The sequence below is a fragment of the Girardinichthys multiradiatus genome, chromosome 14 (genome assembly GCF_021462225.1).
Source record: "Girardinichthys multiradiatus isolate DD_20200921_A chromosome 14, DD_fGirMul_XY1, whole genome shotgun sequence".
NCBI lineage: Eukaryota > Metazoa > Chordata > Actinopteri > Cyprinodontiformes > Goodeidae > Girardinichthys > Girardinichthys multiradiatus.
Genome location: NC_061807.1, coordinates 26074408 through 26086438, shown reverse-complemented (window position 1 = coordinate 26086438; position 12031 = coordinate 26074408). Strand labels below are relative to the sequence as shown.

Here is a 12031-nt window from a genome sequence, read left to right as displayed (position 1 = left end):
GTGGTTGTGGATGGAACAGCTGTGGTTGTTGTAGGAGCAGCAGTTGTTGTGGTTGGAGCAACTGTGGTTGTGATAGGAGCATCTGTTGTTGTGGTTGGAGCAGCTGTGTTTGTGATTGGAAGGACAGTTGTTGTGGTTGGAACAGCTGTAGTTGTGGTAGGAGCAGCTGTTGTTGTGGTTGGAGCAGCTGTGGTTGTGATTGGAAGGACAGTTGTAGTTGTTGGAGCAGCTGTGGTTGTTGTAGGGGCAGCTGTTGTTGTGGTTGGAGAAGCTGTGGTTGTTGTAGGAGCAGCTGTTGATGTGGTTGGAGCAGCTGTGTTTGTTGTAGGAGCAGCTGTTGATGTGGTTGGAGCAGCTGTGGTTGTTGTAGGAGCAGCTGTTGTTGTGGTTGGAAAAACTGTAGTTGTGGTTGGAGCAGCTGTTGTTGTGGTTGGAGCAGCTGTGGTTGTGATAGGAAGGACAGTTGTTGTTGGAGCAGCTGTGGTTGTTGTAGGGGCAGCTGTTGTTGTGGTTGGAGCAGCTGTGGTTGTTGTAGGAGCAGCTGTTGATGTGGTTGGAGCAGCTGTGGTTGTTGTAGGAGCAGCTGTTGATGTGGTTGGAGCAGCTGTGGTTGTTGTAGGAGCAGCTGTTGTTGTGGTTGGAACAGCTGTAGTTGTGGTTGGAGCAGCTGTTGTTGTGGTTGGAGCAGCTGTGGTTGTTGTAGGAGCAGCTGTTGTTGTGGTTGGAACAGCTGTAGTTGTGGTTGGAGCAGCTGTTGTTGTGGTTGGAGCAGCTGTGGTTGTGATAGGAAGGACAGTTGTTGTTGGAGCAGGTGTGGTCGTTGTTGGGGCAGCTGTGGTTGTTGTAGGGGCAGCTATTGTTGTGGTTGGAGCAGCTGTGGTTGTTGTAGGAGCAGCTGTTAATGTGGTTGGAGGAGCTGTGGTTGTGGATGGAACAGCTGTGGTTGTTGTAGGAGCAGCAGTTGTTGTGGTTGGAGCAACTGTGGTTGTGATAGGAGCATCTGTTGTTGTGGTTGGAGCAGCTGTGTTTGTGATTGGAAGGACAGTTGTTGTGGTTGGAACAGCTGTAGTTGTGGTAGGAGCAGCTGTTGTTGTGGTTGGAGCAGCTGTGGTTGTGATTGGAAGGACAGTTGTAGTTGTTGGAGCAGCTGTGGTTGTTGTAGGGGCAGCTGTTGTTGTGGTTGGAGAAGCTGTGGTTGTTGTAGGAGAGGCTGTTGATGTTGTTGGAGCAGCTGTGTTTGTTGTAGGAGCAGCTGTTGATGTGGTTGGAGCAGCTGTGGTTGTTGTAGGAGCAGCTGTTGTTGTGGTTGGAACAGCTGTAGTTGTGGTTGGAGCAGCTGTTGTTGTGGTTGGAGCAGCTGTGGTTGTGATAGGAAGGACAGTTGTTGTTGGAGCAGGTGTGGTCGTTGTAGGAGCAGCTGTCGTTGTGGTTGGAGCAGCTGTGGTTGTGGATGAAACAGCTGTGGTTGTTGTAGGGGCAGCTGTTGCTGTGGTTGGAGCAGCTGTGGTTGTGATAGGAAGGACAGTTGTTGTTGTTGGAACAGCTGTAGTTGTAGTTGGAGCAGCTGTGGTTGTTGTAGGAGCAGCTGTTGTTGTGGTTGGAGCAGCTGTGGTTGTTGTAGGAGCAGCTGTTGTGGTTGGAGCAGCTGTGGTTGTGATTGGAAGGACAGTTGTTGTGGTTGGAACAGCTGTAGTTGTTGGAGCAGCTGTGGTTGTGGATGGAACAGCTGTGGTTGTTGTAGGAGCATCTGTAGTTGTTGTAGGAGCAGCTGTTGTTGTTGTTGGAGTAGCTGTGGTTGAGATAGGAAGGACAGTTGTAGTTGGAACAGCTGTAGTTGTGGTTGGAGCAGCTGTGGTTGTGACAGGAAGGATACTTGTTGTTGTTGGAACAGCTGTAGTTGTGGTTGGGGCAGCTGTAGTTGTGGTAGGAGCAGCTGTTGTTGTGGTTGGAGCAGCTGTGGATGTGATTGGAAGGATAGTTGTTGTTGGAACAGCTGTAGTTGTGGTAGGAGCAGCTGTTGTTGTGGTTGGAGCAGCTGTGGTTGTTGTAGGAGCAGGTGTTGATGTGGTTGGAGCAGCTGTGGTTGTTGTAGGAGCCGCTGTTGTTGTGGTTGGAACAGCTGTAGTTGTGGTTGGAGCAGCTGTTGTTGTGGTTGGAGCAGCTGTGGTTGTGATTGGAAGGACAGTTGTTGTTGTTGGAGCAGGTGTGGTTGTTGTAGGAGCAGCTGTTGTTGTGGTTGGAGCAGCTGTGGTTGTGGATGGAACAGCTGTTGTTGTTGTAGGAGCAGCTGTTGTTGTGGTTGGAGCAGCTGTGGTTGTGATAGGAAGGACAGTTGTTGTTGTTTGAACAGCTGTAGTTGTGGTTGGAGCAGCTGTGGTTGTTGTAGGAGCAGCTGTTGTGGTGGTTGGAGCAGCTGTGGTAGTTGTAGGAGCAACTGTTGTTGTGGTTGGAGCAGCTGTTGTTGTGATTGTAAGGACAGTTGTTGTTGTTGGAGCAGGTGTGGTCGTTGTAGGAGCAGCTGTTGTTGTGGTTGGAGCAGCTGTTGTGGTGGTTGGAGCAGCTCTGGTAGTTGTAGGAGCAACTGTTGTGGTTGGAGCAGCTTTTGTTGTGATTGTAAGGACAGTTGTTGTTGTTGGAGCAGGTGTGGTCGTTGTAGGAGCAGCTGTTGTTGTGGTTGGAGCAGCTGTGGTTGTGGATGGAACAGCTGTGGTTGTTGTAGGAGCAGCTGTTGTTGTGGTTGGAGCAGCTGTGGTTGTGATAGGAAGGACAGTTGTTGTTGGAACAGCTATAGTTGTGGTTGGAGCAGCTGTGGTTGTTGTAGGAGCAGCTGTTGTGGTGGTTGGAGCAGCTGTGGTAGTTGTAGGAGCAACTGTTGTTGTGGTTGGAGCAGCTGTTGTTGTAGGAGCAGCTGTTGTTGTGGTTGGAGCAGCTGTTGTTGTTGTAGGAACAGTGGTGTTAGTAGATACTCATATTTACTTTTTTAACAAATATTCACTTTTTCTTATTTAATTATTTAATATTGCTTACCTGGGTCACTCACAACAATTGAATTGGTTTCAATTGAGAAATTTGCTATGCTTGAAGCTGCATTAAATAAAACTTCTTCAATGGCTGTGTCAGTAGGAGTGTATGATGCAAAATCAAGCTCCAGTGTGTTGATGATTGATCCAAACCTGAAAAAAAAGTAAGACATAACTTCATTTGCAAGGATTTCCTAATATGAAATTTGACATTTTAATAGTAAATCCTCAAAAAATTACCTGAACGAAATAATTCTTATCGTGCGGAATGAAACAAATGCTTGTCGGAAAAGTGGTTCAAGCTGTAGACAGATTAGTAGAAATAAATTAAATCATATCTCAATTGTCAAATTACATTTTTTTTTGTAATTAAAGGATTCAGAAACCAATTATTTAAAAGTGTAAGACTTTTCTGTATACTGTTTAATAATCTGTGGACAATTCTTTATAGCAATAAAAGCTTATTTGTCTTATTTGATGGGCTCGACATCTTTCTGGATACTGGCCCACCTTGCATTTACCTCAATCCATAGCTCTCTGCACCAGACTCTGACTAAGCTACTCTAAAAACTTAATTTTGCATTTGTTAAGGAATCTGTTGGCAAAGCTAAGAGATATTTTTGCACAACCTAAATGCATATTTTTAAAAGGAAGGTTGAGAATCTACTATAAACAGGTATAATTTGCACAGTAGTGTCCTCTACATAAAATCAAGATTTTGAAAATTTTGATGTTGGATGATTTAAAGATTAAAACTTACATTATTTAATAACAGACCAACACGATGTTTAAACTGTGACGACGATGGTTCTTCCAAATCAGAGATGAAGGTATCTGTATGAGACCTAAAAACCAATTGCCGTGTTATGATTGCCTCTGCAGTTGGTGTGCTTAATGTTGTCATAACATTTGTTGTTATGGTTGGAAGAGCTGTAGTTGTGGTTGGAGCAGCTGTGGTTGTGGTTGTAGTAGCTGTGGTTGTAGGAGCAACAGTTGTAGTGGTTGGAGCAGATGTGGTTGTGGTTGGAAGGGCAGTTGTTGTATTTGGAACAGCTGTAGTTGTTGTAGGAGCAGCTGTTGTTGTGGTTGGAGCAGCTGTGGTTGTGATAGGAAGGATACTTGTTGTTGTTGGAACAGCTGTAGTTGTGGTTGGAGCAGCTGTTGTTGTGGTTGGAGTGGTTGTGGTTGTTGTAGGAGCAGCTGTAGTTGTGGTCGGAGCATCTGTAGTTGTGGTGGGAGCAGCTGTGGTTGTGATTGGAAGGACAGTTGTTGTGGTTGGAACAGCTGTAGTTGTGGTTGAAGCAGCTGTGGTTGTGATTGGAAGGACAGTTGTTGTGGTTGGAACAGCTGTAGTTGTTGGAGCAGCGGTGGTTGTGGTAGGAGGAGCTGTGGTTGTGATTGGAAGGACAGTTGTTGTGGTTGGAAGAGCTGTAGTTGTGGTTGGAGCAGCTGTAGTTGTGGTTGGAGCAGCTGTGGTTGTTGTAGGAGCCGCTGTTGCTGTGGTTGAAGCAGCTGTGGTTGTGATTGGAAGGACATTTGTTGTGGTTGGAACAGCTGTAGTTGTTGGAGCAGCTGTGGTTGTGGATGGAACAGCTGTGGTTGTTGTAGGAGCAGCTGTAGTTGTTGTAGGAGCAGCTGTTGTTGTGATTGGAGCAGCTGTGGTTGTGATAGGAAGGACAGTTGTAGTTGGAACAGCTTTGGTTGTTGTTGTTGGAGTAGCTGTGGTTGTTGTATGGGCAGCTGTTGTTGTGGTTGGAGAAGCTGTGGTTGTTGTAGGAGCAGCTGTTGATGTAATTGGAGCAGCTGTGGTTGTTGTAGGAGCAGCTGTTGTTGTGGTTGGAACAGCTGTAGTTGTGGATGGAGCAGCTGTTGTTGTGGTTGGAGCAGCTGTGGTTGTGATTGGAAGGACAGTTGTTGTTGGAGCAGGTGTGGTCGTTGTAGGAGCAGCTGTTGATGTGGTTGGAGCAGCTGTGGTTGTTGTAGGAGCAGCTGTTGTTGTGGTTGGAACAGCTGTTGTTGTGGTTGGAGCAGCTGTGGTTGTGATTGGAAGGACAGTTGTTGTTGTTGGAACAGCTGTAGTTGTGGTTGGAGCAGCTGTGGTTGTTGTAGGAGCAGCTGTTGTGGTGGTTGGAGCAGCTGTGGTAGTTGTAGGAGCAACTGTTGTTGTGGTTGGAGCAGCTGTGGTTGTTGTAGGAGCAGCTGTTGTTGTGGTTGGAGAAGCTGTGGTACTGATTGGAAGGACAGTTGTTGTGGTTGGAACAGATGTAGTTGTGGTTGGAGCAGCTGTTGTTGTGGTTGGAGCAGCTGTGGTTGTGATTGGAAGGACAGTTGTTGTTGTTGGAGCAGGTGTGGTCGTTGTAGGAGCAGCTGTTGTTGTGCTTGGAGCAGCAGTGGTTGTGGATGGAGCAGCTGTGGTTGTGATTGGAAGGACAGTTGTTGTTGGAGCAGCTGTGGTTGTTGTAGGGGCAGCTGTTGTTGTGGTTGGAGAAGCTGTGGTTGTTGTAGGAGCAGCTGTTGTTGTGGTTGGAGCAGCTGTGGTTGTGATAGGAACGACAGTTGTAGTTGGAACAGCTGTAGTTGTGGTTAGAGCAGCTGTGGTTGTTGTAGGAGCAGCTGTTGTGGTGGTTGGAGCAGCTGTGGTAGTTGTAGGAGCAGCTGTTGTTGTGGTTGGAGAGGCTGTGGTACTGATTGGAAGGACAGTTGTTGTTGTTAGAGCAGGTGTGGTTGTTGTAGGAGCAGCTGTTGTTGTGGTTGGAGCAGCTGTGGTTGTGGATGGAACAGCTGTGGTTGTTGTAGGAGCAGCTGTTGTTGTGGTTGGAGCAGCTGTGGTTGTTGTAGGAGCAGCTGTTGTTGTGGTTGGAGCAGCTGTGGTAGTTGTACGAGCAACTGTTGTTGTGGTTGGAGCAGCTGTTGTTGTGGTTGGAACAGATGTAGTTGTGGTTGGAGCAGCTGTTGTTGTGGTTGGAGCAGCTGTGGTTGTGATTGAAAGGGCAGTTGTTGTTGGAGCAGGTGTGGTCGTTGTAGGAGCAGCTGTTGTTGTGCTTGGAGCAGCAGTGGTTGTGGTCGGAACAGCTGTGGTTGTTGCAGGAGCAGCTGTTGTTGTGGTTGGAGCAGCTGTGGTTGTGATAGGAAGGACAGTTGTTGTTGTTGGAACAGCTGCAGTTGTGGTTGGAGCAGCTGGGGTTGTTGTAGGAGCAGCTGTTGTGGTGGTTGGTGCAGCTGTGGTAGTTGTAGGAGCAGCTGTTGTTGTGGTTGGAGCAGCTGTGGTTGTAGTAGGAGCAGCTGTTGTTGTTGTTGGAGCAGCTGTGGTTGTGATTGGAAGGACAGTTGTTGTGGTTGGAACAGATGTAGTTGTGGTTGGAGCAGCTGTTGTTGTGGTTCGAGCAGCTGTGGTTGTGACTGGAAGGACAGTTGTTGTTTTTGTTGGAACAGCTGTAGTTGTGGTTGGAGCAGCTGTGGTTGTTGTAGGAGCAGCTGTTGTGGTGGTTGGTGCAGCTGTGGTAGTTGTAGGAGCAGCTGTTGTTGTGGTTGGAGCAGCTGTAGTTGTAGGAGCAGCGGTTGTTGTGGTTGGAGCAGCTGTGGTTGTGATTGGAAGGACAGTTGTTGTGGTTGGAACAGCTGTAGTTGTTGTTGGAGCAGCTGTTGTGGTTGGAGCAGCTGTGGTTGAGATAGGAAGCACAATTGTTGGAACAGCTGTAGTTGTGGTTGGAGCAGCTTTGGTTGTTGTAGTAGCAGCTGTTGTTGTGGTTGGAGCAGCTGTGGTTGTGATTGGAGCAGCTGTTGTTGTGGTCGGATCAGCTGTGGTTGTTGTAGGAGCAGCTGTTGCTGTGGTTGAAGCAGCTGTAATTGTGATTGGAAGAACAATTGTGGTTGGAACAGCTGTAGTTGTTAGAGCAGCTGTGGTTGTGGATGGAACAGCTGTGGTTGTTGTAGGAGCAGCTGTACTTATTGTAGGAGCAGCTGTTGTTGTGGTTGGAGCAGCTGTGGTTGTTGTTGGAGCAGCTGTGGTTGTGGTCGGAGCAGCTGTGGTTGTGATTGGAAGGACAGTTGTAGTTGGAACAGCTGTAGTTGTAGTTGGAGCAGCTGTGGTTGTTGTAGGAGCAGCTGTTGTGGTGGTTGGAGCAGCTGTGGTAGTTGTAGGAGCAACTGTTGTTGTGGTTGGAGCAGCTGTGGTTGTTGTAGGAGCAGCTGTTGTTGTGGTTGGAGTAGCTGTGGTACTGATTGGAAGGACAGTTGTTGTTGTTGTTGGAGCAGGTGTGGATGTTGTAGGAGCAGCTGTTGTTGTGGTTGGAGCAGCTGTGGTTGTGGATGGAACAGCTGTGGTTGTTGTAGGAGCAGCTGTTGTTGTGGTTGGAGCAGCTGTGGTTGTGATAGGAAGGACAGTTGTTGTTGGAACAGCTGTAGTTGTGGTTGGAGCAGCTGTGGTTGTTGTAGGAGCAGCTGTTGTGGTGGTTGGAGCAGCTGTGGTAGTTGTACGAGCAACTGTTGTTGTGGTTGGAGCAGCTGTTGTGGTTGGAACAGATGTAGTTGTGGTTGGAGCAGCTGTTGTTGTGGTTGGAGCAGCTGTGGTTGTGATTGAAAGGGCAGTTGTTGTTGTTGGAGCAGGTGTGGTCGTTGTAGGAGCAGCTGTTGTTGTGGTTGGAGCAGCAGTGGTTGTGGTCGGAACAGCTGTGGTTGTTGCAGGAGCAGCTGTTGTTGTGGTTGGAGCAGCTGTGGTTGTGATAGGAAGGACAATTGTTGTTGTTGGAACAGCTGCAGTTGTGGTTGGAGCAGCTGTGGTTGTTGTAGGAGCAGCTGTTGTGGTGGTTGGTGCAGCTGTTGTAGTTGTAGGAGCAGCTGTTGTTGTGGTTGGAGCAGCTGTTGTACTGATTGGAAGGACAGTTGTTGTGGTTGGAACAGATGTAGTTGTGGTTGGAGCAGCTGTTGTTGTGGTTGGAGCAGCTGTGGTTGTGACTGGAAGGACAGTTGTTGTTGTTGTTGTAACAGTTGTAGTTGTGGTTGGAGCAGCTGTGGTTGTTGTAGGAGCAGCTGTTGTTGTGGTTGGAGAAGCTGTGGTTGTTGTAGGAGCAGCTGTTGTTGTGGTTGGAGCAGCTGTGGTTGTTGTTGGAGCAGCTGTGGTTGTGGTCGGAGCAGCTGTGGTTGTGATTGGAAGGACAGTTGTAGTTGGAACAGCTGTAGTTGTAGTTGGAGCAGCTGTGGTTGTTGTAGGAGCAGCTGTTGTGGTGGTTGGATCAGCTGTGGTAGTTGTAGGAGCAACTGTTGTTGTGGTTGGAGCAGCTGTGGTTGTTGTAGGAGCAGCTGTTGTTGTGGTTGGAGCAGCTGTGGTTGTGGATGGAACAGCTGTGGTTGTTGTAGGAGCAGCTGTTGTTGTGGTTGGAGCAGCTGTGGTTGTGATAGGAAGGACAGTTGTTGTTGGAACAGCTGTAGTTGTGGTTGGAGCAGCTGTGGTTGTTGTAGGAGCAGCTGTTGTGGTGGTTGGAGCAGCTGTGGTAGTTGTACGAGCAACTGTTGTTGTGGTTGGAGCAGCTGTTGTTGTGGTTGGAACAGATGTAGTTGTGGTTGGAGCAGCTGTTGTTGTGGTTGGAGCAGCTGTGGTTGTGATTGAAAGGGCAGTTGTTGTTGTTGGAGCAGGTGTGGTCGTTGTAGGAGCAGCTGTTGTTGTGGTTGGAGCAGCAGTGGTTGTGGTCGGAACAGCTGTGGTTGTTGCAGGAGCAGCTGTTGTTGTGGTTGGAGCAGCTGTGGTTGTGATAGGAAGGACAATTGTTGTTGTTGGAACAGCTGCAGTTGTGGTTGGAGCAGCTGTGGTTGTTGTAGGAGCAGCTGTTGTGGTGGTTGGTGCAGCTGTTGTAGTTGTAGGAGCAGCTGTTGTTGTGGTTGGAGCAGCTGTTGTACTGATTGGAAGGACAGTTGTTGTGGTTGGAACAGATGTAGTTGTGGTTGGAGCAGCTGTTGTTGTGGTTGGAGCAGCTGTGGTTGTGACTGGAAGGACAGTTGTTGTTGTTGTTGTAACAGTTGTAGTTGTGGTTGGAGCAGCTGTGGTTGTTGTAGGAGCAGCTGTTGTTGTGGTTGGAGAAGCTGTGGTTGTTGTAGGAGCAGCTGTTGTTGTGGTTGGAGCAGCTGTGGTTGTGATAGGAACGACAGTTGTAGTTGGAACAGCTGTAGTTGTGGTTAGAGCAGCTGTGGTTGTTGTAGGAGCAGCTGTTGTGGTGGTTGGAGCAGCTGTGGTAGTTGTAGGAGCAGCTGTTGTTGTGGTTGGAGCAGCTGTGGTACTGATTGGAAGGACAGTTGTTGTTGTTGGGGCCGGTGTGGTTGTTGTAGGAGCAGCTGTTGTTGTGGTTGGAGCAGCTGTGGTTGTGGATGGAACAGCTGTGGTAGTTGTACGAGCAACTGTTGTTGTGGTTGGAGCAACTGTTGTTGTGGTTGGAGCAGCTGTGGTTGTGATTGAAAGGACAGTTGTTGTTGTTGGAGCAGGTGTGGTCGTTGTAGGAGCAGCTGTTGTTGTGGTTGGAGCAGCAGTGGTTGTGGATGGAACAGCTGTGGTTGTTGCAGGAGCAGCTGTTGTTGTGGTTGGAGCAGCTGTGGTTGTGATAGGAAGGACAGTTGTTGTTGGAACAGCTGTAGTTGTGGTTGGAGCAGCTGTGGTTGTTGTAGGAGCAGCTGTTGTGGTGGTTGTTGCAGCTGTGGTATTTGTAGGAGCAGCTGTTGTTGTGGTTGGAGCAGCTGTGGTACTGATTGGAAGGACAGTTGTTGTGGTTGGAACAGATGTAGTTGTGGTTGGAGCAGCTGTTGTTGTGGTTGGAGCAGCTGTGGTTGTGACTGGAAGGACAGTTGTTGTTGTTGTTGGAACAGCTGTAGTTGTGGTTGGAGCAGCTGTGGTTGTGATAGGAAGGACAGTGGTTGTTGTTGGAACAGCTGTAGTTGTGGTTGGAGCAGCTGTGGTTGTTGTAGGAGCAGCTGTTGTTGTGGTTGGAGCAGCTGTTGTTGTTGTAGGAGCAGCTGTTGCTGTGGTTGAAGCAGCTGTAGTTGTGATTGGAAGAACAGTTGTGGTTGGAACAGCTGTGGTTGTTGGAGAAGCTGTGGTTGTGGATGGAACAGCTGTGGTTGTTGTAGGAGCAGCTGTAGTTGTTGTAGGAGCAGCTGTTGTTGTGGTTGGAGCAGCTGTGGTTGTGATTGGAGCAGCTGTTGTTGTGGTTGGAGCAGCTGTGGTTGTTGTAGGAGCAGCTGTTGCTGTGGTTGAAGCAGCTGTAGTTGTGATTGGAAGAACAGTTGTGGTTGGAACAGCTGTAGTTGTTGGAGCAGCTGTGGTTGTGGATGGAACAGCTGTGGTTGTTGTAGGAGCAGCTGTAGTTGTTGTAGGAGCAGCTGTTGTTGTGGTTGGAGCAGCTGTGGTTGCTATAGGAAGGACAGTTGTAGTTGGAACAGCTGTAGTTGTGGTTGGAGCAGCTGTGGTTGTTGTAGGAGCAGCTGTTGTTGTGGTTGGAGCAGCTGTGTTTGTGATTGGAAGGACAGTTGTTGTGGTTGGAACAGCTGTGGTTGTGATTGGAAGGACAGTTGTTGTTGTTGGAGCAGCTGTGGTTGTTGTAGGGGCAGCTGTTGTTGTGGTTGGAGCAGCTGTGGTTGTTGTAGGAGCAGCTGTTGATGTGTTTGGAGCAGCTGTGGTTGTTGTAGGAACAGCTGCTGATGTGGTTGGAGCAGCTGTGGTTGTTGTAGGAGCAGCTGTTGTTGTGGTTGGAACAGCTGTAGTTGTTGTAGGAGCAGCTGTTGTTGTGGTTGGAGCAGCTGTGGTTGTGATAGGAAGGACAATTGTAGTTGGAACAGCTGTAGTTGTGGTTGGAGCAGCTGTGGTTGTTGTAGGAGCAGCTGTTGTTGTGGTTGGAGCAGCTGTGGTTGTGATTGGAAGGACAGTTGTTGTTGGAGCAGCTGTGGTTGTTGTAGGGGCAGCTGTTGTTGTGGTTTGAGAAGCTGTGGTTGTTGTAGGAGCAGCTGTTGATGTGGTTGGAGCAGCTGTGGTTGTTGTAGGAGCAGCTGTTGATGTGGTTGGAGCAGCTGTGGTTGTTGTAGGAGCAGCTGTTGTGGTTGGAACAGCTGTAGTTGTGGTTGGAGCAGCTGTTGTTGTGGTTGGAGCAGCTGTGGTTGTGATTGGAAGGACAGTTGTTGTTGGAGCAGGTGTGGTCGTTGTAGGAGCAGCTGTTGTTGTGCTTGGAGCAGCTGTAGTTGTGGTTGGAGTAGCTGTGGTTGTTGTAGGAGCAGCTGTTGTGGTGGTTGGAGCAGGTTTGGTAGTTGTAGGAGCAACTGTTGTTGTGGTTGGAGCAGCTTTGGTTGTTGTAGGAGCAGCTGTTGTTGTGGTTGAAGCAGCTGTGGTTGTTGTAGGAGCAGCTGGTGTGGTTGGAGCAGCTGTAGTTGTTGTAGGAGCAGCTGTGGTTGTTGTAGGAGCAGCTGTTGTGGTGGTTGGTGCAGCTGTGGTAGTTGTAGGAGCAGCTGTTGTTGTGGTTGGAGCAGCTGTGGTTGTTGTAGGAGCAGCTGTTGTGGTTGGAGCAGCTGTAGTTGTTGTAGGAGCAGCTGTGGTTGTTGTAGGAGCAGCTGTTGTGGTTGGAGCAGCTGTGGTTGTGGTTGGAACAGTGGTGTTATTAGAGACTCATATTTAATTTTTTAACAAATATTGACTTTTTCTTATTTAATTATTTAATATTGCTTACCTGGGTCACTCACAACAATTGAACTGGGTGCAATTGAGAAATCTGTTATGCTTGAAGCCGCATTAAATAAAACTTCTTCAGTGGCTGTGTCAGTAGGAGTGTATGATGCAAAATCAAGCTCCAGTGTGTTGATGATTGATCCATTCCTGAAAAAAAGTAAGACATAACTTCATTTGTAAAGATTTCCTAATATGAAATTTGATATTTTAATAGTAAATCCTCAAGAAATTACCTGAACGAAATAATTCTTATCGTGCGGAATGAAACAAATGCTTGTCGGAAAAGTGGATCAAGCTGTAGACAGATTAGTAGAAA

At 48.2% G+C, this 12031-nt stretch overlaps 1 protein-coding gene across 1 annotated transcript; it reads right to left on the bottom strand.

Annotated features, from left to right (window-relative positions):
* Nucleotides 1-326: 326 nt before the first annotated feature.
* Nucleotides 327-10344, bottom strand: LOC124880316 (mucin-5AC-like; the record flags this gene model as incomplete). The annotated part of the gene is made up of 5 exons (XM_047385362.1): nt 327-1025; nt 1344-2077; nt 2478-2562; nt 4762-4821; nt 10285-10344. Coding segments are annotated over 5 exons (1638 nt in total), but the record flags the coding sequence as incomplete, so codon positions are not given.
* Nucleotides 10345-12031: the final 1687 nt, after the last annotated feature.